The sequence below is a fragment of the Homalodisca vitripennis genome, chromosome X, assembly GCF_021130785.1.
Source record: "Homalodisca vitripennis isolate AUS2020 chromosome X, UT_GWSS_2.1, whole genome shotgun sequence".
Classification (NCBI taxonomy): domain Eukaryota; kingdom Metazoa; phylum Arthropoda; class Insecta; order Hemiptera; family Cicadellidae; genus Homalodisca; species Homalodisca vitripennis.
Genome location: NC_060215.1, coordinates 140,055,716 through 140,079,104, shown reverse-complemented (window position 1 = coordinate 140,079,104; position 23,389 = coordinate 140,055,716). Strand labels below are relative to the sequence as shown.

The following is a 23,389-nucleotide window of genomic DNA, read 5'->3' as shown; positions in this document are numbered from 1 at the left end:
CTCAAGCTACATAATAGCTAGTACAGATTACAACCCAGTAATGTTAGGCGTTGTTTGTAAACATAGTTTTTGTTAACAGTTTACTGTGCAGAATGATGCTCAAGCTACATAATAGCTAGTACAGATTACAACCCAGTAATGTTAGGCGTTGTTTGTAAACATAGTTATTGTTAGCAGTTTACTGTGCAGAATGATGCTCAAGCTACATAATAGCTAGTACAGATTACAACCCAGTAATGTTAGGCGATGTTTGTAAACATAGTTATTGTTAGCAGTTTCCTGTGCAGAATGATGCTCAAGCTACATAATAGCTAGTACAGATTACAACCCAGTAATGTTAGGCGTTGTTTGTAAACATAGTTATTGTTAGCAGTTTACTGTGCAGAATGATGCTCAAGCTACATAATAGCTAGTACAGATTACAACCCAGTAATGTTAGGCGATGTTTGTAAACATAGTTATTGTTAGCAGTTTCCTGTGCAGAATGATGCTCAAGCTACATAATAGCTAGTACAGATTACAACCCAGTAATGTTAGGCGATGTTTGTAAACATAGTTATTGTTAGCAGTTTACTGTGCAGAATGATGCTCAAGCTACATAATAGCTAGTACAGATTACAACCCAGTAATGTTAGGCGTTGTTTGTAAACATAGTTATTGTTAGCAGTTTCCTGTGCAGAATGATGCTCAAGCTACATAATAGCTAGTACAGATTACAACCCAGTAATGTTAGGCGTTGTTTGTAAACATAGTTATTGTTAGCAGTTTACTGTGCAGAATGATGCTCAAGCTACATAATAGCTAGTACAGATTACAACCCAGTAATGTTAGGCGTTGTTTGTAAACATAGTTATTGTTAGCAGTTTACTGTGCAGAATGATGCTCAAGCTACATAATAGCTAGTACAGATTACAACCCAGTAATGTTAGGCGATGTTTGTAAACATAGTTATTGTTAGCAGTTTCCTGTGCAGAATGATGCTCAAGCTACATAATAGCTAGTACAGATTACAACCCAGTAATGTTAGGCGTTGTTTGTAAACATAGTTATTGTTAGCAGTTTACTGTGCAGAATGATGCTCAAGCTACATAATAGCTAGTACAGATTACAACCCAGTAATGTTAGGCGTTGTTTGTAAACATAGTTATTGTTAGCAGTTTCCTGTGCAGAATGATGCTCAAGCTACATAATAGCTAGTACAGATTACAACCCAGTAATGTTAGGCGATGTTTGTAAACATAGTTATTGTTAGCAGTTTACTGTGCAGAATGATGCTCAAGCTACATAATAGCTAGTACAGATTACAACCCAGTAATGTTAGGCGATGTTTGTAAACATAGTTATTGTTAGCAGTTTACTGTGCAGAATGATGCTCAAGCTACATAATAGCTAGTACAGATTACAACCCAGTAATGTTAGGCGATGTTTGTAAACATAGTTATTGTTAGCAGTTTACTGTGCAGAATGATGCTCAAGCTACATAATAGCTAGTACAGATTACAACCCAGTAATGTTAGGCGATGTTTGTAAACATAGTTATTGTTAGCAGTTTACTGTGCAGAATGATGCTCAAGCTACATAATAGCTAGTACAGATTACAACCCAGTAATGTTAGGCGTTGTTTGTAAACATAGTTATTGTTAGCAGTTTACTGTGCAGAATGATGCTCAAGCTACATAATAGCTAGTACAGATTACAACCCAGTAATGTTAGGCGTTGTTTGTAAACATAGTTATTGTTAGCAGTTTACTGTGCAGAATGATGCTCAAGCTACATAATAGCTAGTACAGATTACAACCCAGTAATGTTAGGCGATGTTTTGTAAACATAGTTATTGTTAGCAGTTTACTGTGCAGAATGATGCTCAAGCTACATAATAGCTAGTACAGATTACAACCCAGTAATGTTAGGCGTTGTTTGTAAACATAGTTATTGTTAGCAGTTTACTGTGCAGAATGATGCTCAAGCTACATAATAGCTAGTACAGATTACAACCCAGTAATGTTAGGCGATGTTTGTAAACATAGTTATTGTTAGCAGTTTACTGTGCAGAATGATGCTCAAGCTACATAATAGCTAGTACAGATTACAACCCAGTAATGTTAGGCGTTGTTTGTAAACATAGTTATTGTTAGCAGTTTACTGTGCAGAATGATGCTCAAGCTACATAATAGCTAGTACAGATTACAACCCAGTAATGTTAGGCGTTGTTTGTAAACATAGTTATTGTTAGCAGTTTACTGTGCAGAATGATGCTCAAGCTACATAATAGCTCCATAATTTAAATGAATAATTCCCCATATAGACTATAGGTCTGTGTAAGGGGAAGAGTCCATCAATCAGTCTTTTCTTAATTGTACTTAATTGTTCTTAATTGTAATCGTAATTGTAATTGTGTACCATACTTTAACCTAAAGATTTACCAAAGATCTGTTTAAGTAGTACAAAATACATTGTTGTAAAAATTGTATATACATATACTTACATACATGATACGCATACACACACACACACACACACACACACACACACACACCCATCTCTATACAGTTTAGGCACCGCTTAACCACCATATTACTATTAGATGGATGGAAACAATCCAACAGCACCACCAAACCACATCCCACAATAATAATTCCTACTTACACAAAATTCCCAAATAATTTGCTATTAACAGGCTTCTTCGTAATTTATTGGTAACTGGAACGCATCAGTGCCTCTGCAGCAGCATCACCCAGGCTGAGCAACCACCGACCCACCCTACGCTTGTACTCGACTACACTTCCACCCTCTGCCTCCAATATGTGCTCTGGCAGATTTTTATAAAGCACATGAGCTATGTAAAAAGAGTTAAATTTTTCTATGCAACAATTTGGTCTTGGTATCTGATATCCAAACTGTATTCTATTTCTGGTAGTATAGTTGTGGTGAAGCGCTATAAAAATAAAATCTTTGTATTTTTGTATATGCAGTAAAAGAGATTTTATATATAATTGCCTTACACTTAAAACAGGAAACTCATTATATAACAGATTAGAAGGATATCTGCGGCTTTTCCTCAAAATGATCCTTAATATACTTCTTTGTGTGACCGCAAGTGGTTCCAGTACAGCAGACGACACTCCTCCCCACGCGAGAATACCATACTGCAGAACCGACTGCACGTAGGCAAAATAAACTGACCTAATACGATCCCCACTCAATACCGCGCTAAGCTGATTAAATGCAAATAACAACTTTCTAACTTTTTTCTTCACGTAATGGATTTGAGGTACCCAATTCAATTTAGTGTCAAAAATTACTCCCAAATAGTTGTATTGGTCCACACGACCAATGATACCACAACCGCAGGACTCGGAGTAAGGATCACCGCAGGAGTGCAGTTTGAGGCATCTCTGACCCGGATTAAAATCTATTCTAGAAACAAATGGTAAATATTTTGTTTTTGTTAAGTTAATAGTCAGAGTATTGTGATCACACCAATTTTTTATTTTTGACAGATCTAAGGAAGCTTGTTCAAATGCCTCCTCCCACGTACTGCCAGATGACACCACAGCTGTGTCATCAGCAAACAGAAACAACTTACTATTTATGTCAATTTTTGTTATATTATTTATATAGACTAAGAACAACAATGGCCCAAGGGTGCTTCCCTGCACCACTCCGTAGTCCACATTTGTTTGGCTACTCTTAACTCCATTAATTGAAACAAATTGCTGGCGATTATTAAAATAACTGACAAACCAATTGAGCGTTACGTTTTTTACTCCAGCATATTCTAATTTTGATAGTAGTTTCCGCCTATCTAAAGAGTCAAAAGCTTTAGCAAGATCAAGAAAGGTGACCAGGACTCGCTTTTTAGAACCAATTTCTGACGATATGAATTTAGTTATGTCATAGAGAGCATCTGATGTATTTTTACCACTCCTAAAGCCATATTGGTTATTTGAAAGGAATAAATTCATCTCTAGATAATTCATCAATTGGACTTTGATACATTTTTCAAGTAGCTTTGATACAACAGCAAGCAAAGAGATCGGCCTAAAATTATTCATTGCTGATTTAACACCTGACTTATAAATGGGAACAACTTTGGCAACTTTAAACGCATTAGGGAATTCTCCTGTTCTAATACTACAGTTAATGATATGATAAAGGGGTTCCGAGAGTGCTTGAATATTATCTTTAATTAATTTTGTAGGAATGTTATCCCATCCTGGTGAAGAGCTTCCTCTTAGACCAGCCACTATATTAAAAATTTCCTGCCGTGTAACCGGGCGGAAATCAAACACAGCACTCGCGGCGTGGTCCGCGTCGTCCACCACCGCAGGGTCGCTGGGGTGCAAAGCTCCCGCCAGCATCGGTCCCACAGACGCAAAAAAGTTATTAAATGAATCGCAGACATTTTCCACAGATGGCGATGTATCAGAGTTTTCCGGATCACAGAATGCCTCAACAGGAAATCGCTCCTTATCAGATGTCCTACCAGCCACCTCATTAACCACGGACCAGAACTTTTTCATGTTACCTGCAGTTTCAGCAATTTTATTATTGTAATAAACAAATTTAGCTCGCTTTATCGTCGAGTGTAACGTGTTACGGTACCGAATAAATTTATTTCGCAGTTGAGTATTAAATGGCTCTTTTATTAATGATCTACTGAGTTTATCCCTATATCGAATCGATTTTAACAAACCCATAGTTATCCATGGTTTTAATTTTTTATTTTTTGCGTTTATCTTTACTTTTCTAGAATTACGATTAATAACTGAGCGCAGAATATCAATAAATGTATCAACAGAAGCATTAACACAATTGCTCTCTAAAACAGGTTCCCAATTTGTGTCCAAAAGATCTTTGCCAATATTTACCCAGTCATACGTATTATAAAACGGTTCAGGCATTGAGTAGTGTGTATGTTTTTGTAAATATAGCTGGGCCAATACTGGATAGTGATCAGTCACTGTAGTTTCTAGAATTATAGAATTAATTTGACTCAAATTATGAAATTTTACAAAAATGTGATCGATACAAGTGTTACTAGACGGTCGCGTTACTCTATCTATACACCCCACGAAACCTGCATCGCTCAGAATATCCATGTACCGTTCTTCCTGTGAATTCGAATTAATATTAAGAATATCACAATTAATATCCCCTACTAAGAAACAAAGTTTGTTTCTGTTGATATTATAGTACTCATCCAAGGCGACATTAAAGAGGACAATGTTTGAATTAGGACTGCGGTAAATAGCCAATAATTGACAAGGGAGACCGGCCCAATTGAAGTCAAGAGATAAGGCGGTGGCCACCCCTCCAAGTCTCAGCTCACTGCAAGACACCGATTACGCACTATCTATATAGATAACAAGCCCATCTGATCGATTAATGTTGTTGTAGGATCTAAATAATTTGAACCCATTCAAATGCATTAGTTCACTTTCGTTGTCAAGCCATGCTTCTGTTAAGACTATGCAGTTGAATTTAATTTTTAAACTATCCAATAAAATTAAAAATTCATCTAGATTTTTAGATTTTTTTTTGTAGCTAGTACAGATTACAACCCAGTAATGTTAGGCGTTGTTTGTAAACATAGTTATTGTTAGCAGTTTACTGTGCAGAATGATGCTCAAGCTACATAATAGCTAGTACAGATTACAACCCAGTAATGTTAGGCGTTGTTTGTAAACATAGTTTTTGTTAGCAGTTTACTGTGCAGAATGATGCTCAAGCTACATAATAGCTAGTACAGATTACAACCCAGTAATGTTAGGCGTAGTTTGTAAACATAGTTATTGTTAGCAGTTTACTGTGCAGAATGATGCTCAAGCTACATAATAGCTAGTACAGATTACAACCCAGTAATGTTAGGCGTTGTTTGTAAACATAGTTATTGTTAGCAGTTTACTGTGCAGAATGATGCTCAAGCTACATAATAGCTAGTACAGATTACAACCCAGTAATGTTAGGCGTTGTTTGTAAACATAGTTATTGTTAGCAGTTTACTGTGCAGAATGATGCTCAAGCTACATAATAGCTAGTACAGATTACAACCCAGTAATGTTAGGCGTTGTTTGTAAACATAGTTATTGTTAGCAGTTTACTGTGCAGAATGATGCTCAAGCTACATAATAGCTAGTACAGATTACAACCCAGTAATGTTAGGCGTTGTTTGTAAACATAGTTATTGTTAGCAGTTTAATGTGCAGAATGATGCTCAAGCTACATAATAGCTAGTACAGATTAGAACCCAGTAATGTTAGGCGTTGTTTGTAAACATAGTTATTGTTAAACAGCTTATTCGAGTATGGAGTATTGTAATAAAGCCTATAATTTAAAATATATATATTATTTTTAATCAAAATTTAAATTCACATTATTTTTTAAGCTAGGTTAGTCTCTTTTATGTATATTAAAATTATTTTTATATAGGCTTACAACCGAGCTTATAAATTGTAAAATTACATAGTGATGTTGGTCCTTAAGTCTATGTAACCTACATGCCTAAATATATATTAAATTCACAATAGCCCATTAATGAGTCATTTTTCATTGTAATAAATTAACTTTAGTAAAGTAAAAATTTGCAAACATCTGTTTTGTATTTTAGCTCATTGTATAAGCCAGGTGGCTAGCTATTAAGTTATTATTTTGTTAATGTTTGAAACGGATGAGATTGAGTTTTTAGACATTCCCATTATTTCATGTTTTAATTGCAGTAATGACTATGAGTTTGGACATTTTTTGGGTGTAAATGGTTGTCTGACAAACAAGAGTAATAAATTACACATAGTTCATCAAAACATTCGAAGTTATAATACAAATTTTGATGAACTTTTAGTAGTTTTAGACAATTTTCCAGTTAAGTTTAATTTTATTATTTTAACTGAGGCTTGGCTAACAAATGATTACAATCTCATGCACATTGAAGGCTTTAACTTGTTTGGATCGTAAAATAGTCTTAATCAGTGCGATGGCGTGGTCATCTACATTGATAGCTCCTTATCAGTGTCCTGTAGTCAGCTTTTGTTGGGTGGGGTGGCCAATGCCTTGTCATTAACTTTTAACTAGGCCGGTTTTGATTGTCATTTACTCCCTGTTTATCGTAGCTCTAGTTCTAATTTGCAAATATTTATTGACGCAATGAACGTGTTCTGCAACAAGTCTATGAGCGGTGATGGGTTATGTATTGTGGCAGGGGATATTAATTGCGACATTCTAGACATGGCTTTAAATTATGTAAAGCAACGTTACTTGGAAGTTTTGAGTAAGGCTGGTTTTGTATCTTGTATCGACAATGTAACAAGATCTGAGAGTAACACCTGCTTAGACCATTATTTTATCAAACTGCCAAAAACGCTTAATCTTTCTGCCGCAGTGTATGATGCAGCTATAACGGATCTCAGTGCAATTTTTCTGAATATAGAATTATCTTGTATTAAAAATAAAATAATTGAAACCCAAAATTTCTTTGTTAAAACTGATTGTGTTGGAGTAAAAAAACTCAGTTAAATCTCAAGATTGGGCTGTGGTTATTAACTGTAACCACGTGGACCTATCAACAGACAGGTTCATTGCTCTTTTACAAGACATTGTTAATAAAAATTTAAAAAAATTAAACTCTCCACAAAACTTAAACCATGGATCTCTGCGGGTCTTATTAAATCAATTCGGAATCATGATAAATTGTACAGAAAACTTAAAAAACAACCATTCAATGTAAATCTGCGAAACGAGTTTCTGTGCTACAGGAACATACTTCGTTCTACAATCAAACATGCAAAATTAAGTTATTATCAAAATAAATTATCTAACGCTAGTAACGCTAGACAATTTTGGTCGGTTGTCAATGAGGTGGCCAGCAAGCCAGTATGTGGGCAGCCTTTCCCGGTAGACGTGTTCATTGACTCCAGTGACGCTGTTACTCCTGCTGAAGTAAAAAAAATCAGCAATTCATTTAACAACTATTTTGCCTCTGTGGGGTTACAGTTAACAAATGCTATACATCCTTGGGGTCAGGCGGAGGTGAATGATGTTGACTATAGAGTGGAGTCAGTTTTTCAAATGCAGCCTGTCACTCAGGAAGAACTTTGTAACTTAGTTCAAGGTATTAGAGGAAGATCAGCACCTGGTTTTGACGCAATTCCTTCAAAAATAATTAAAGACAACATTAATTCCTTATCGCCTCCTCTCTTGCATATCATTAATCTTAGTATCCGTACTGGACAGTTTCCAAATGCACTTAAAATTTCCAAAGTAGTTCCCTTATATAAGTCTGGTTTAAAAGCCTCCTTTTCTAATTACAGGCCCATCTCATTACTTTCAACCCTCTCCAAGCTTATATAGAAAAGTGTTAAGCAGCAACTGTTAAATTATCTCTCACAACATAATATAATTGCTAATGTCCAGTACGGATTTAAAGGTAACATAAATACATCACATGCTCTGTTTGACATTAAAAAGTTATTTCAAGTCAGATTGCTTTGAAAAAGCGGGTGCTGATTACATTTTTAGATTTGACAAAGACCTTTGATTCTTTTGACAGGGCAAAGCTTATTGCAAAGTAAAGAGTTAAAGTGGTTTAGGAGTTACTTCCAGAATCGGCTTCAGGTAGTTTCTATAAATGGAATCAAAAGTAACAATGCTATTGTTGATTTTGGAGTTGTTCAAGGAAGCACTTTGGGACCTCTACTTTTCTTGATTTATATCCATAATGTCTCAAAATTAAATGTCAAAAGAAAAATATTTTTGTTTTGCACGTGGGATGAAGTTTTGGTACAGGCTTCGGAAGATTTATCAAAAATTAAAATGTGGTTTGACCATAACTCTCTTACAGTTAATGTTAGTAAAACTAAGTATTTGCCCATTGTTACAAGAAATCAAGCCGATCCTTGCCCTCGGACTTTGAGGATGCATTCCTGTGGTGATCCGCTGTTGAATGTGTGTGGGTGTGAAGCAATTGCGCGTGTGGATCAGTATATTTGGGTGTTATCATTGATCATAAACCCTCCTGCGGTCACACGTGCAGTATTGGACTAGAGCTTTAAGGAAACTTATATATGCATTTCACAGCTTGGTCAGGTGTTGACGGTGGATCAGTGCAGGACTGTGTACTTTGCCCATGTGCAGTCGGTGTTACAATACGGTATACTGGCATGGGGTGGTGCTTCCGCTGCCATCTCGGAACCACTGGCGATCACACAGAGAGCAATAGTAAAAACTATTTTAAAAACGAGCTATAGATTTCCTACTTTATTACTTTTTGTGGAATTTCCTGTGCTTAATATAAGACAACTTTTTATTAAAACATTGTTATTATTCATAAGAAGTAATGAAGGAACGATTTTTACTGTAACTCAGCATCGTTATGCAACAAGGCTCACAGATAATTACGGTTATTTCATTCCTAGATTAATTCATAGTTCAGAAATTAGTAGTACACTTTATCTGGCCCAAATATTATATAGAAATTTACCTAACGAAATTTAAGAAGCAGAGAGTGACAGCGTGGGCTGCAGAGGTGCTGTTGTTATCACCTTATATCTAAAATACCAGTCCAAAGCTATGTTAATTAATTTCTTTATGGCTATTAGTTATTAATTTAATTTTTGCATAAAACTTGGCACCTGTTTAAATATATAGCAATTAATTTTCATACGTGGGCCTGCTTTTGTTTGTTAGACGAGTTGTTTGTATTGGTTGTAATCCTTTCTTTTCAATGTTGTTAGGTTATACTTTTAAAGAAATTTTATTTTTATTTTCGTTATACATCAATATAGCTTTTATGTAATGGTATGTAAATTTAAGAAAGAACTCTTCCCAGCACTCTGACCTATAGTCTTGTTGGGAATTTTCCATACGAATAAGCTTTGTTATTTTCTCGTATATAATGAGTATGTGGAATAAAGTGATTTGATTTGACTTGATTTGGTATACATCTTTTGGACCCTTAACGGAACACAAGAAAAAACTCTGTTCTTCAGAAGTAATGAGTTATCTACCTATTGGTTAGTTGTACATTACAAAATTCCTAATAATAAGATAAAAATTATCTGATTGCATGTATCACAACAGTTATCAATATTGAAGATAAGAATGTTGTAAATGAGTTCCCTTACAAGAAGAAATCAAAATCGCAAAGTATTTGAAGAAGAGGGGACAGGGAACAGATAAATCTTTTTGGCCTATTGGGTAGAGTATTTATTACCCACCATCCATATGTCATACAAACCTGTCAACTCAGCAAAATGCTTGACTTGTAAATTGATAATTTTGTTCTAACAATTTTGGAGCAATTCTGCAATAAATAATTCTTGATCATGTAACAAACCTTATTTTGATTGTTTCAGGCACATGTTCATAAACACATCTAGATTTAGATTTATCTGGTTCATCTAGGGAACATGAGGCTGTACATCTGAGCAACATGTAATTTGTTGAGTCATGCAGCAATCTGAGCAAAATGCAAGAGGGCTGTTTCATGATCCTGTAACATCAGAGCAACTTCTGCTAGTCCACGAGGTGAGTAGCCTATCATTACATCTTAGCGACTAGAAAATATAAGTCACTGAATACTCTAGAAGTAAACTGTGACCCATCCAAGGCTCGGGCTATCTGATTAACAAAGTCCACTAGATCAGTGGCTGTGGACAGTGATTTTCTAAAGCCATATTGGGCAGAGCACAATAGACAGTGGGACACAAGGTATTGCTGAAGGCTTATATAAATTGCCTTTTCAAAGATTTTTGAGACATTACTAAGTACTGAAATAGGATGATAACTATTGAACTGATTTTTTTTGTCTCTTTTTGAAAATCGGTATAATCTCTGAGTATTTTAGCCTTTCAGGAAAATGTTCGGTGGCAAAAGACACATTAATCAATTTGGATAGTACAGGTGCAATAACATTGACACTTAAACTTGAGTAACAAGACAGGTATTTCATCCCATCCAACAGATTTAGTATTTTTTTAAACTTAGGACTATCTGTTTAACCTCTGCTGTAGTCACAGGAGCGAATTTACTTAAATTACTTGAAGTTTCATCAATATTAATGTTATTAGTAATTATCTTAACTTTAGGAATGTTCAGACTACGTACAATTCCTTCACAATAGTTTTCAACAGTTGATTCACTATCACTTGTGACTTTTCCAGTAATTTTAAATTCATAGTTGTTTGAAGTTCTGGTATTGAGACCTAGTTCATTTTTTACAACTGCCCAGCATGCCCTCATCTTATTATTAGATTGTTCAACAAAAGCATTATTTGCACTCTGTTTTATTTTGTTTACAGTCCTTTTAAAACATTTTACATAATTAATGAAATCCGTATTATCGCTGTATTTAGCCATATTATGTAAATCCCTTTTTCTTTCAGCAAGTGCCTTAATATCTGAAGTGATCCAACCAGTATTTTTATTGTGTACATTTTTTATCAATTTAGGAGGAAAGTTCTCATTCGTACATCCAAGAAATGAGCTAAGAAATGTATTGTAATCACTGTTTAAGTTGTTATTAAATATAATATTGTCAAGATTATCTCTCAATTGATCCAAAAATGTACCAAAATGCCTTTGAGGAAACAATCTTTTCATTTTCCAGTGATTTTCTGATTTTAATTTGTAGGGAGGTAGAGGTAATACGAGAGCATTATGGTCCTACAAATCATGCTCAATGTGTGTTAGATTGTACTTTCCATATAACATATTTGTTGCAATGTTATCAATACAACTTTCTGTATGAATTGTTTTTCTAGTTGACTCTAAACAATTCAACCCATGTTGTTTTAGTAGGCTCTTGAAAGTGTTAGTAAAATTGCCATCAAATTTTAATAAATCAACATTAAAATCAGCTAAAATCACAATTTTTTTTCTTTTCATTCTCATTATCTATATAGAAAAGGAACTCTTTTAACTTTTTAAGAAATGCTTTAGTATGCAAATAGCCAGCTATACGATATAGTGAAACTACAAGCAGATTAAGACACCCAATCTCAACAAAATATTCTTCATTGAATCTTGTGAGATCAGACCTAACAATGTATGGCAGAGAAGTGTGTACAAGTATACATGAACTACCTTCTGATTTCTTTGTGAAAAACCCATCAGCAAGCGTATAGTTTTTTTAATGAATTTAAAATATAAATTTAAATATTGTCATCTTTTACACAGTGTTCATTTAGAAATATTATCTTAATATTGTATAGAGTACTTTCTATAAATATTGAAAATTCATTTAGTTTTACATTTATTCCTTGAATATTACATTGCATAATAGAACCATTTATGGTGTTGTTATCAACTGATTTTAAACATTGTGTTTGCACCCTCCCTGTCTCTTAAAAAATAGGTTTTCTTTGTATTATTATTACCTATACTACACTTACTTAAAACAGATACATTTCTATTATTTGTTTTATTAATCATAACATTTTTAGTTAATGGTGGAAAAGAGTCCATTGTGACTAAAGAGATAGAGGAGTCCCTGTTGTGTTAGGCGTACTCCATCCTCTGAAGGATGTACCGTAAGGTGAGACATCTGCTAAATCAGTGACAATTCTATTTAGCATGCTTGTGTCTCTGGTTGGTGTTGTGATGTGACGACCCCAGCATATAGTTCTGAGACCAGACCGGTAACATCGTATGCGGTCTTAATCAGCCAATTTAAAATATTAAATTATCAGTAATATATTTTATTTTTATTCAGCATAACATTTAATTGTAGTAACAAGTAATGAATATATGCAGCCAGACTTATTAGGTTAAGCAGTGCAGGTGGAGAAGATATATATTTTAATTCAGCACATGAATTGTAAGTCCAAGTCTGTCAGCAGTAAGCCTGGTAATTTTCCATACCCAGAGTAGCTGCGCAGTTACTGGGTGGTAAACAGGCAGGAATTTGCTGAGGTAGCGTCTGGAACAACGCTGCTCCCTGGAGTTCGTTGTTCTGAGTCGCAGTCGTGCCAGGGTTTTGAACGCGTCAAGCTCGCGTGAAATCGCTCTCTCGCTCTCTCTCCCGTTCTAAATTTGTAATTGTTCAACTGATTCTAAATTATGCAATAAAATTCAAATTGTTTTTCGCAATAAACTAAATTGTTTTATTTGGCCAACCGAGGAGAGAATTTTTATTACAGCAACCTGGGCTAGATTCCATCACCGTGTCCGCATTAGAACCCGAGAACTTTTAAAATTAAATTACGTGTGGTCGTCACGCCACATATTTGGTGTCAGGTGTGGGGTTGGTAAAATTCTGTGGGGTATAGTTCTGCAGTTGGTAAAATTCTGTGGGGTATAGTTCTGCATTTGGTCGAGTTCTGTGGGGTTGTGTCAGTTGGTTCTGTCGGTCGGTTCGTCTTTCTAAAAATAAATTAGTGTTTCTTTGTTTCGTTGAAGAAATCGAAAAGTTGGTGCAAGAAGCCGGGACAAGGATGATGGGTAAGTAATTTTTATTCTGCCCGTAGAATAATGCTAGCCTAGAAACTGTTTATAAAACGTAATATTTGAAATTGTTGAAATCACGAGGTGGCTAAGTCAAAGGTAATTTAATGTTTTAAATTTAAAACTAATTGAAAACTTTTTTTGATTGATTTTTATAATTTTTATTGAATTTTAAAGTAATACTTGTAATAGAGACGCCATATTGGCTGAGAACAATAGACGCTAATAGTCCGCCATACTTGTTGTAAGCTCCCACAATTCCATTCGACATTACTAACTAGTTATATTCTTTGTTAGGCATTCGGTTGTCGATTACTTGAATCTCGACAATCGTTATTTCGGTAGTTGTGAATAATTGAGTAGTTATTCGGTAGTACTTTGTTTTGATTGGACTAGTCCCTCAGTAATTCAATTCTTATACTTAATATTGATCAAAAATAAACGTACACTCTAAGGTTTTAATGTACTGATTTAACTGGTAGTTAAAACCTGATTAACCTAAATTAACTGCTTCTAAAACTAACTTAATTATACAAATTAGTTGATAACCTAACCTTTCTGACTTGGTTAGGCTAACTCAAAGGTACCGGTACAGGGCAGGAGGCTAACCACGTTGTGAGAGAAGGAAGATAAGGGGTAGTAGTCATTAAAGGGAAGTGAAATAAATTATAAATTTAAATATTTTTGAAAAATTAACGTTGGACTTGGTTATATTTTGTTGAAACTTTGGGAACTTGTTCATCTGATGATAGTTAAATTGTAATTAAACTTTAAACTTTTGATTAACTTTAAAGTTTTGACTTTTGATTTTTTTATTATGGTTTAAATTCTTCCTCTCGTCCGTGGTGGAACCAGCAAACCCTGATTGAGTTAGTTTGCTAAGTTTATTTACAGGCACGAAGAAAGAAGATTAAATTTTGTGGAATAGGTTTCGACATTCGTGATGAATTGTATGATGAATTGAGTGATAGGTAAAAAGGTATTTTAAATATTTTCTGGGTAATTTGAAGGAAAAGTAAATATTGAAATATTGGAATTATTCTTTGCTCAGACATAGTAGGTTGTCTTGACTTAGAATAAATCGTGGTGTAACTTCGTATTTGATTAGTGTTCAGGACTTAGACAAAAAGTGGATTGATTAGAGCTGAATTGAAAGTTGATTGATTGATTGCAAGTCGATACATTAAAATTATTTCTTGATTTTAATTACTTTTCACAAACGGGAGAGAGCACATAATTATTTAATTGAAAATTTAATTGAGAAAAATCTTTTAAAATTATTTTTGGAAAACTAAGTTGGGACTTGTCCACTTTTTTGGAAGTAAGTGTGCCTGAACTGATTGACAATGGCTGGTCGCGTTAGTATTGGAGGGCAAGAAATGGACCTCCAGGAAGCCATTGATGCGGTAACTGAACGGTTGGAGACTCTTGGTCATGCTAGGTTGGATCGAAGTGACCACCTGAACACCATGTTGGAGGAAACTTTGCGAGGTCATACAGAACGACCTACGTTCGACATGGTAGGCTCGATCACTCCCTTTGATGGAGGAAAGCCGGAGGCTGTTCTCCACTTCTTTGAGAGTATCGACAATGTCGGTGAATTAAGTCATTGGGGAAACGACGAAAAATTAAGGGTTGCTAAATTGAGATTGGCTGGAACCGCCTTGAGTTTTATTCGATCGGAGGATCAAGGCCGGTTGAGTACTTATGCGGGATTTAAAGAAGTTTTGACACAACGGTTTAGTGACAAAGCTCCGAAAGATGGTTACTTCCAGCAGTTGTCTGTGATACAGCAACGGAGGGGTGAAACGATTGAAGCTTTTGCTGATCGAGTGCGGACATTAAATGAAAAGACAGTGCGAGTCACTGCAAACCCAGAAGTTAATGCTGCACTAAGGGAAGAAGCCGATCGTAGAGCTTTGGATGCTTTTACCCGAGGTCTTATTGGACACGTTGGTGATCAGACGAGACTAAAATTCCCTACTAACATCCGAGAAGCCGTCACTACAGCGGTGGCAATTGATCACATTTTGAAGCAATCGAAAGATCCGTCTCGCGCTACAGATGAACGGAAGGTTTTTCAAAACTGACCTTGTTTGTTATCGGTGCCATAATCCGGGGCACACGTCTCGTGAGTGTCGGGACAATAGGGGATTTAGTAGACCCAGTAATGACTCGAGGTGCTGGCGATGTAATAAGCCAGGGCACAGACAAAAGGATTGTCGCGTAAAACTTCCAACCAGCACTCCTAGTGCTAGTCAGTCGGGAAACGGGGCAGGGGCCAGTGGAGTCGCCGCCACCCGTCCCCGAGAGTAAATGAGCCACAACCGCAGGCCAAGGCGACGAAAATAAATGTAACAACTGGAAAGAACACTTGTGAACCTAGAGTAGGAGCCTTAGTTAAGAGTCGTGAAACCGCCCGAGTAGATAAAGAAATACGAATAGTTCCGGTTGTGAAAGATTTAGCCGAGGAACTAGTTGCCATGGGGCGTGTGGATAATGCCGAGGGAAAGATATTAATTGATACCGGTGCTCAGGTGTCGCTCATCAAACGTGGAGCCGCTGTAGCTCCGATGACAAAGCCTGACTTGATTATCCGGGGAATTTCAGGACGAACTCTGAAGATTTACGGCAGACAAAAAGTGACTTTGATGTTAAAGCCGGGTGTGCCGGTGAAAGGGAACTTTGTTGTGAGTAACCTACCCCGTGGGTATTTAGCCGTGTTAGGTTGTGATATTCTGAAAGAGGGAAGTGCATCGATAGACATCACGGAAGGTGTTCTCCGTATGTCTGGAAATGACATTTGGTTAAATCGGTTGCACAGGGGTGAGAGTGTCCCCGATTCAGGTAGGCAAGTAGTTGCGCCGCGCCACAAAAAGGCACAGGCCCCTACTACGACACCTGAGGTTGTCCGAGTGGCTAAACGCCAGGACAGTTGTATAGAGAATTACGTGTATAACGCAAAAGATGTCACAATACCCGCGCGGAGTGAGAAACTGGTTCAGTTGAAGTTAAGCAAATTTGGATCTACGACTAATGATAATCTGGAGGGTTCGGATGTAGTGGTCGAACCAGTGGGTCTTACCATACAGGGCGTGTATTTGGCACGAGTATTAACTAAAATAGTGAACAATAAATGTTGGGCGAAGGCTGTGAATGTAAGTGGAGAAGAAGTATCCCTTACGGTAAATTCTAAATTTGGAATAGTGGAATCAGTTAGTAACGATACGATAGATAAGGTCAAACGTAAGATAGTCTTGATAGCGGATAGTCACGGTCGCGGAATTCAGCAGTTATTGGAAGAGAGGTTGCCAGGGAACTTTGAGCTCAGTTCGTGGTTTGTACCTAATGGTAAGCTTAAAGATGCGATGGGTAATCTTAAAAGAGAGATTGCACAGCTGACTCAGGGTGATACGGTACTGGTGATGGCAGGAACTAATGACGTGGATAGAGGTGCTCCTTACTCGCGCACCCTACAACAAGCCTTTCAAGCAATACCTAATAAGTGGGATGCTCGCATTGTAGTTATGGGAATTCCTGATAGGTTCGACAAGAATGTAATAGGAGATCTGAAGAGAGCGAATGATCTACTTAGGTCCTTCGTAAAAAGAACCAATTCGGAGGGACGGGGAAGGATGTCCTTCTGTGAGATGCGAGGAAGGTTTGCTAGGCGCTTGTATACCAAGCATGGGCTACACCTCAATGAAGAGGGAAAGCTGAAACTCGCAGAGTTGATGCGGAAGACCATCTTGGATGATGTAGATGTGACAACGAAGCGAGTAGGACTAGCTATCAAAGAATACGAATTGTTTGATAAATGTGTAGATGAAAAACTTAGCCATTTGAGACTACCCGAGCGACAAGAGGTTAAAAGAGTACTAGAGGAATACAGGGACGTGTTTGCGCATAGTGAGGCCCAGCCTCTGCAATGCACATCGGCCGTAAAACACGTTATCCATACGGGAAATGCTGCGCCGATTTATAAGAAAGCTTATCGGGTTCCATTTCATCAGAAACCCATAGTGGATGAGTTGATTAAAGACCAACTGGACAAGGGAATAATAACTCCTAGTCATAGCCCGTGGGCGTCGCCTGTAGTCATCGTCCCGAAGAAATCTGTGGATGGCAGTAAGAAATATCGTTTCTGCGTAGACTTTAGAGCAGTCAACGCTTTGACTGTACCTGATGTATATCCTCTACCCAACATCGCTGAGACACTTGACTCGCTGGGAGGTTGTACCATGTATACTACACTTGACTTGAGAAGTGGTTATCATCAGATTATGGTAGATGAGGAAAGTCGACCGAAAACTGCCTTTAATGTGCCAGGAGGTCACTATGAGTATCTACGTATGCCCTTTGGACTGTCTACGGCGCCTGCAACATTTCAGCGCCTGATGGATTCAGTTCTTATGGGATTAAAAGGGGAAAAGTGTTTAGTGTATCTGGACGATATTATCTTGTTCTCGAAAGATTTGGCTTCGCATTTGTCGCATTTGAGTGAAGTGTTGAGTAAGCTACGTGATGTGAATTTGAGCGTGCAACTCAGTAAATGTAAATTTGCAGTAGGCGAGGTTAACTACCTGGGTCATGTAATAACTGGCCATGGTGTAGAACCCGACCCAGGAAAGGTTAAGGCTGTAGAGGGATTCCCTGTACCTAAGACTGTAAAAGATGTACGGTCCTTTTTAGGTTTGGCCGGATATTACCGCCGGTTCATAGAAGGCTTTGCTGCCATTGGGAAACCTCTTTTTGACTTGACCAAGCAAGGGAAGGAGTTCGATTGGGATCAAGCGTGCCAAACTGCGTTTGAGACACTTAAGCAGAAGCTAGTCTCATCACCAGTGTTGGTCTTCCCCGATTTCAGTAAGCCGTTCACCTTGGCTACTGATGCCAGTATTGACGCTCTAGGGGCTGTATTGTCCCAAGAAGTAGATGGAGAAGAACATCCAGTCGCGTACGCTTCTCGCACTCTTTTTCCTGCTGAAAGGAATTATTCTACGACCGAAAGAGAACTGCTAGGTTTAGTATGGGCTACAAAGTATTTTAGATGTTATTTGTTAGGCCGTGAATTTAAGGCTGTGACAGATCACGCAGCACTAAAGTGGATGTTATCTTTGAAAGATCCAAGTAGTAGACTAATGAGGTGGGCGCTGAGGCTTGCTGAGTTCACTTACACCGTGGAACGCAAGCCGGGAAAGAGACATACCAACGCTGATGCTCTCAGTAGAGCTATGTGCGCAGCTACTCGCAGGGACGAGCTCCCTGTGGTTGACCTTGCCACACTGCGTGAGCATCAAAAGAATGATCCTCATTGTCAAGAGTTAAGGAAGGCCAAGTGTTTTAAGTTGAGCCCAGAAAAGATCCTGTACAGAGTGAGCGGAGGTGACAAGAAGATTGTGGTCCCCTCATCTCTTACTCGTGAGGTAATCAGGTTGAACCATGACCTGCCAACGACGGGACATGCAGCGGTGGCTAAGACGTTAGACCGTATTAAGGCAAAATTCTGGTGGAAGGGCATGGATAAGGACGTATTAGACTATGTGCGTTCGTGCCACAGTTGTAGTCAACGAACCAACTATGGAAAGGCAAAGGCCCCCCTTGGAACGTTGTTTAACGAGCCCAAGGTTCCTTTCGAAGTAGTGGCAGCCGACATAGTAGGGCCCTTGCCCATCAGTGAGTCGAGAAACGTGTACATCTTGAGTGTGATGGATCATTTCACACGGTATTGTGAATTTATACCATTGCCTGACCAAACAGCAGACCAGGTGGCTCGAGCTCTAGTGCAGAGAGTGATTACTAAGTTTGGTGTTCCCAAGGCTTTGATTACAGATCAAGGGGCAAACTTTACCTCTGACCTGATCAAACAGTTGTGCAAATTCTTGCACATCAGGAAAATCCAGACTACAGGGTTTCACCCACAGAGTAATGGTCGGCTAGAGAGAGTACACGCGACTATTGCCAAAATGCTTAGTCACTTTGTGAACCGTCATCAGACTGATTGGGATGAATATCTCCCATATATAACTATGGCTTATAACAGTCAAAGCCATGAGGCTACGGGATTTTCGCCGTACGAAATGTTGTTTGGGCGAAAAATGGAAGCTCCTATGGAGGGTGACTTGGACTATCACGGAAGATAACGAGGTATTTGGTGATCATGTAGAGACTCTGCGCGCGAAGTTAAAGGAAACCCATGGAGTTGCTGCGCGACGTAAGGCATTGGCCAGGGCCAAGTATGAAAGGCAGTACAACATGAAAGTGAAGGATTCGTTGTACGAGGAAGGCCAGTACGTTCTGTTGCACGTGCCGAGTATCGGACGTCACAGAGTGAAGAAACTGTCAAAACTATGGAAGGGTCCCTACAGGATAGTCAAGGTGTTATCGTCGTTGAATTTAGTTTTGAAAGTGAGAAATAGAGAAATCGTGGTTCACGTAAATCGAGTAAAACCGTACGTGAGTAGAACCAAGGTGAACCAGGTGCCGGAAGTGCACGTTGACGACGATGTTGGCGATATCGAGATTCCAGACTCGAATATCTGTATTGGTGAGGGAACACCATCAGCAGATGATGGTATCCCTGTACCAAGTGTTGGCACACCTCGTACGGGAAATAGGTTGCCACGTGTAAAAAGGAGGCCAGCACGCCTCGAAGACTATGTGCCATAGTTGGGAATTATATCGGTGGTGCTTTGACAAGTGGGAAGTGCTTGACATGCTTATGGGACTGGTATTTCGTGTTGTAAAGGTAAAACTCGATATAAATTTGAAGTTCTGTTTTAGGATTGATTTTTCTAATCCTGGGAGTAGTAAGCTGCTTCCAGCAAGGGGTCATATTTGAAGGAGGCAGAGATGTGCTGCTGACGGACAGCCATTGGAGAGTCACGTTGCAGTACAACTTGACGCAGATTGAAGAGGAATCCCGAAATCTAAGTATCCTGGTAACTGAGGTAAAGAATCATTTTAATACATTTTTCGAAGATCTACTTAATGAAAATATGAGTTCACACTCTCCATTAATTCAATTGGAAGCCGGATTTCGTTACGAATTTGTGCTATTACAGCAGTCAGTTAGTGAATACCTAAATGAAATTGATGATCTAATAAAACTGTTACCACAAAGACGTGGAAAACGAGGTTTAGTAGATGCAGGAGGTCATGTGTTAAAGTTTCTGTTTGGTACACTTGAAAATAGCGATTTAGAAATTATTGATGGAAAAATGGATTATTTGTACAACACCAACGAGAAAATAGTGCATCAAGCTAAGGAGCAGGTGACTGTTCTAGCAAATATGCAGGCGGAAATAGTATCACATGCAAAAACAATAAATAACGTAATTTCTATATTAAAAGAATATCATTCTAATATGCATGAACAAATGGTTAAAATTTTCACACAAGCAAATGCTGCTCATTATCAGTTAAAAACTCTTTTTGAATATTTGAAGTTAAGTTCTGCGCTTTCGGATACTAAAGAAACAGTAAGTAGTGCAAGACAAAAGATAACTAAATTCCATCAAGCAATTGAGAGCTTAGCAGCTGGGAAGGTTGACAGTAACTTGCTAACACCTCATGAGTATCTAAGAATTTTGAAGGAAATTGAAAAGGTTATACCTCCAACGACTAAATTGTATTCACCTGTTAAATTAGAAAATATTCATCAATTTTATTCTGCTGTAGTTGTTCATAGTTATACAACGATTCACACCTTAAGGGTAGTGATGAGGTTGCCTCTTTCAAACGATAATAAGATGTTCCAATTATATGATATTATTATCTATCCGGTGTATGATGCCTCTCTCAAAGTATGGACCCAGTGGGAAGTTGGTACCCAAAAATTATTGATCAGTAAGGATCGGTTGATGTACTCGATGTACAATCAATTGGAATTCGACCGAGAGTGTCGAGGGGAACAACTGATTGTTTGCCCGTTATCGAATGTCCTGTTAAGCGTAAGCAAGAGACCAAATTGTGCGGTTGAGATGTTTCATTACGAGCAAGTGAGGCTCTGTGGTAGAAAATTAATATCGGGATTAAGGTCCCCGGTACTTGTCAAAACTCCAAGCCGATGGATATACAGTGCCTCAGAGGAGCACAGATTGACTTTGAACTGTCTAACTAGTGACGGGACCCTGAATATAACTTCCGCGGTAGTGAAGGGGGTCGGTGAATTTAGAGGAATTGATATGTGTGATGTTGTCTCTGAAGAATTCAAGGTGCCTGCCCGTATTCACGGCAGCTCTGTGTTCTCAGAACAGATAAGTGAAATTGTGTTTCCAAATGTGGAAGAAATTTACACAAGCGAGGAGAAGGAGCTGTTTAGCTCTGAGCAGGAGACGGCTGTGAAAGTCCTGCAGGGACTGAACGAACGGCTGGGCACATTAGGTGTTAAGGAGTACCGTCCGGAGGACGTAGTCCGTCATCTGAAGTCCCACATTCTGTTTGGTCGAAGATTTTATGCTGCAAAAGTGGCAGCTGCTGGTAGTTTTGGGTTAGTGTCAATCCTGATGCTTGTGTACATGTGTTACAGATTTGTTATGCCTGTGATGGCATGGTGGTCGAGTCGCCGGAACCGTCGCCGACAGCGTCGCTCCGCCACTCTGACCGAGGTCTTCGCAAAAGTGAGAGGCCTGACGTCACTAGACAGTCCTGAAGGAGACCAAGAGGGTGTGAACCCTGGAGAGATAAACGATGTTGAACAGAACGTGGAGGCAGTCGAAGTTGTTAATCTCGAGCGACTGCGGGACGTGATACAAGCTTTGTAACTGTGAGTAATGACACTCTGAATAAGTGTGAGTCCCTCAACTCACTGTGGTATGGTGAGGAAGTTTTGCTTGGCAAACTCCATACCGATTGCTCCAGACATTCGTGTTAATGCTGTGACAGAATAATCTTTCAAAGAACTTGAGTAAGGAATGATCGATTTGTGTTAATTGTGGTTGACTAGTCAAGTTGTGTTGAGAGATGTGTGCACACGGGACAGTTGTTAAAGGAGACACTGGAAGATGTATTAAGGAATATACTCGTAGTTATGTTAGATTGGTGATTGTTGATGTAACCATGTTTTTAGATGTAACATTTTAATTTGTTAAATTGTAGTGTTGTGGAATGTGTAACTGATCTTATGTTTTGATCAGGCAGACTTGGAGATATAATTTTCCAAATTATTCGATAATTGGCTAATATTTTAAGCGATTGACAAAACGTAAGTAAAATAAACATGTGAGACAACCACATGGGGCACAGGAAGGACCTGCCGGCCATCCAAACATACCCTTAACCCTGATCCTACCTTTACCCCAAAGTTCTGGACTGTGTAACCCATTGTTGGCTTGATACCCATGCGTTCAACAATAATTAATTGTTAGACTAACTTGTCGCAACTGCCTAGTTGGCTTGCGCAACCAACTAAGCGGTGTGTAACGTCTCCAGTCTGGCCGAAGTAGTAAAGTTGTAATTCGTTTGTTAGTTTTCTTTTAAGTGAATTGTGAGTTTTATATGAACATTTTTGGCTTATGTTAATTTTAAGCTCTAAGGCATCAGTAGAATGTAATGAAATGTAGGAGGAAGGTCTCGGTGAGCTACCCTGTTTCCAGGGGTAAGCGAGGTGAAAACCTTGGGGAGCCCCCAGGTCCACAATGCCCTTAAAAACCAAGCGTGGGGGGCGGAACCTTTAGTTTTAGTTTTTTTTGTTGTTGTTTCTGTCATGAAACTGAAGAAGGTCGAGAAGTGTGAGGAATGTGTCCTCCAGTTGTTGGATGTTCAGAAGAACGTCAACGCAAACTTTTTAAAAGATGAAAGGTTTTTGAACCGCTTTTCCAGAGACCCCCTCGCATTTACAGTGTAACGGCCACCCACTAAACTGGGTCGAGCCACTAGTTTTAAGTCTTTTTGTCAGGGTCCTTATGGAATGTAGTACTGTAATGGTTTGGTCGATGCCTTAGTAGCTTAA

At 38.2% G+C, this 23,389-nt stretch overlaps 1 protein-coding gene across 6 annotated transcripts in view; it reads left to right on the top strand.

Annotated features, from left to right (window-relative positions):
- The window catches only part of LOC124369917, a 73,077-nt gene that overhangs the window by 15,424 nt on the left and 34,264 nt on the right, over nt 1–23,389 (top strand). For 5 of the 6 annotated variants that reach the window (XM_046828098.1, XM_046828099.1, XM_046828101.1 and 2 more), the window contains one exon: nt 10,350–10,521. In XM_046828098.1, the coding sequence (XP_046684054.1) occupies nt 10,444–10,521 (78 nt within the window). In that variant the 5' untranslated portion in view covers nt 10,350–10,443. The remainder of the gene's footprint in view (nt 1–10,349; nt 10,522–23,389) is intronic. The other variant, XM_046828100.1, reaches the window with a different exon arrangement.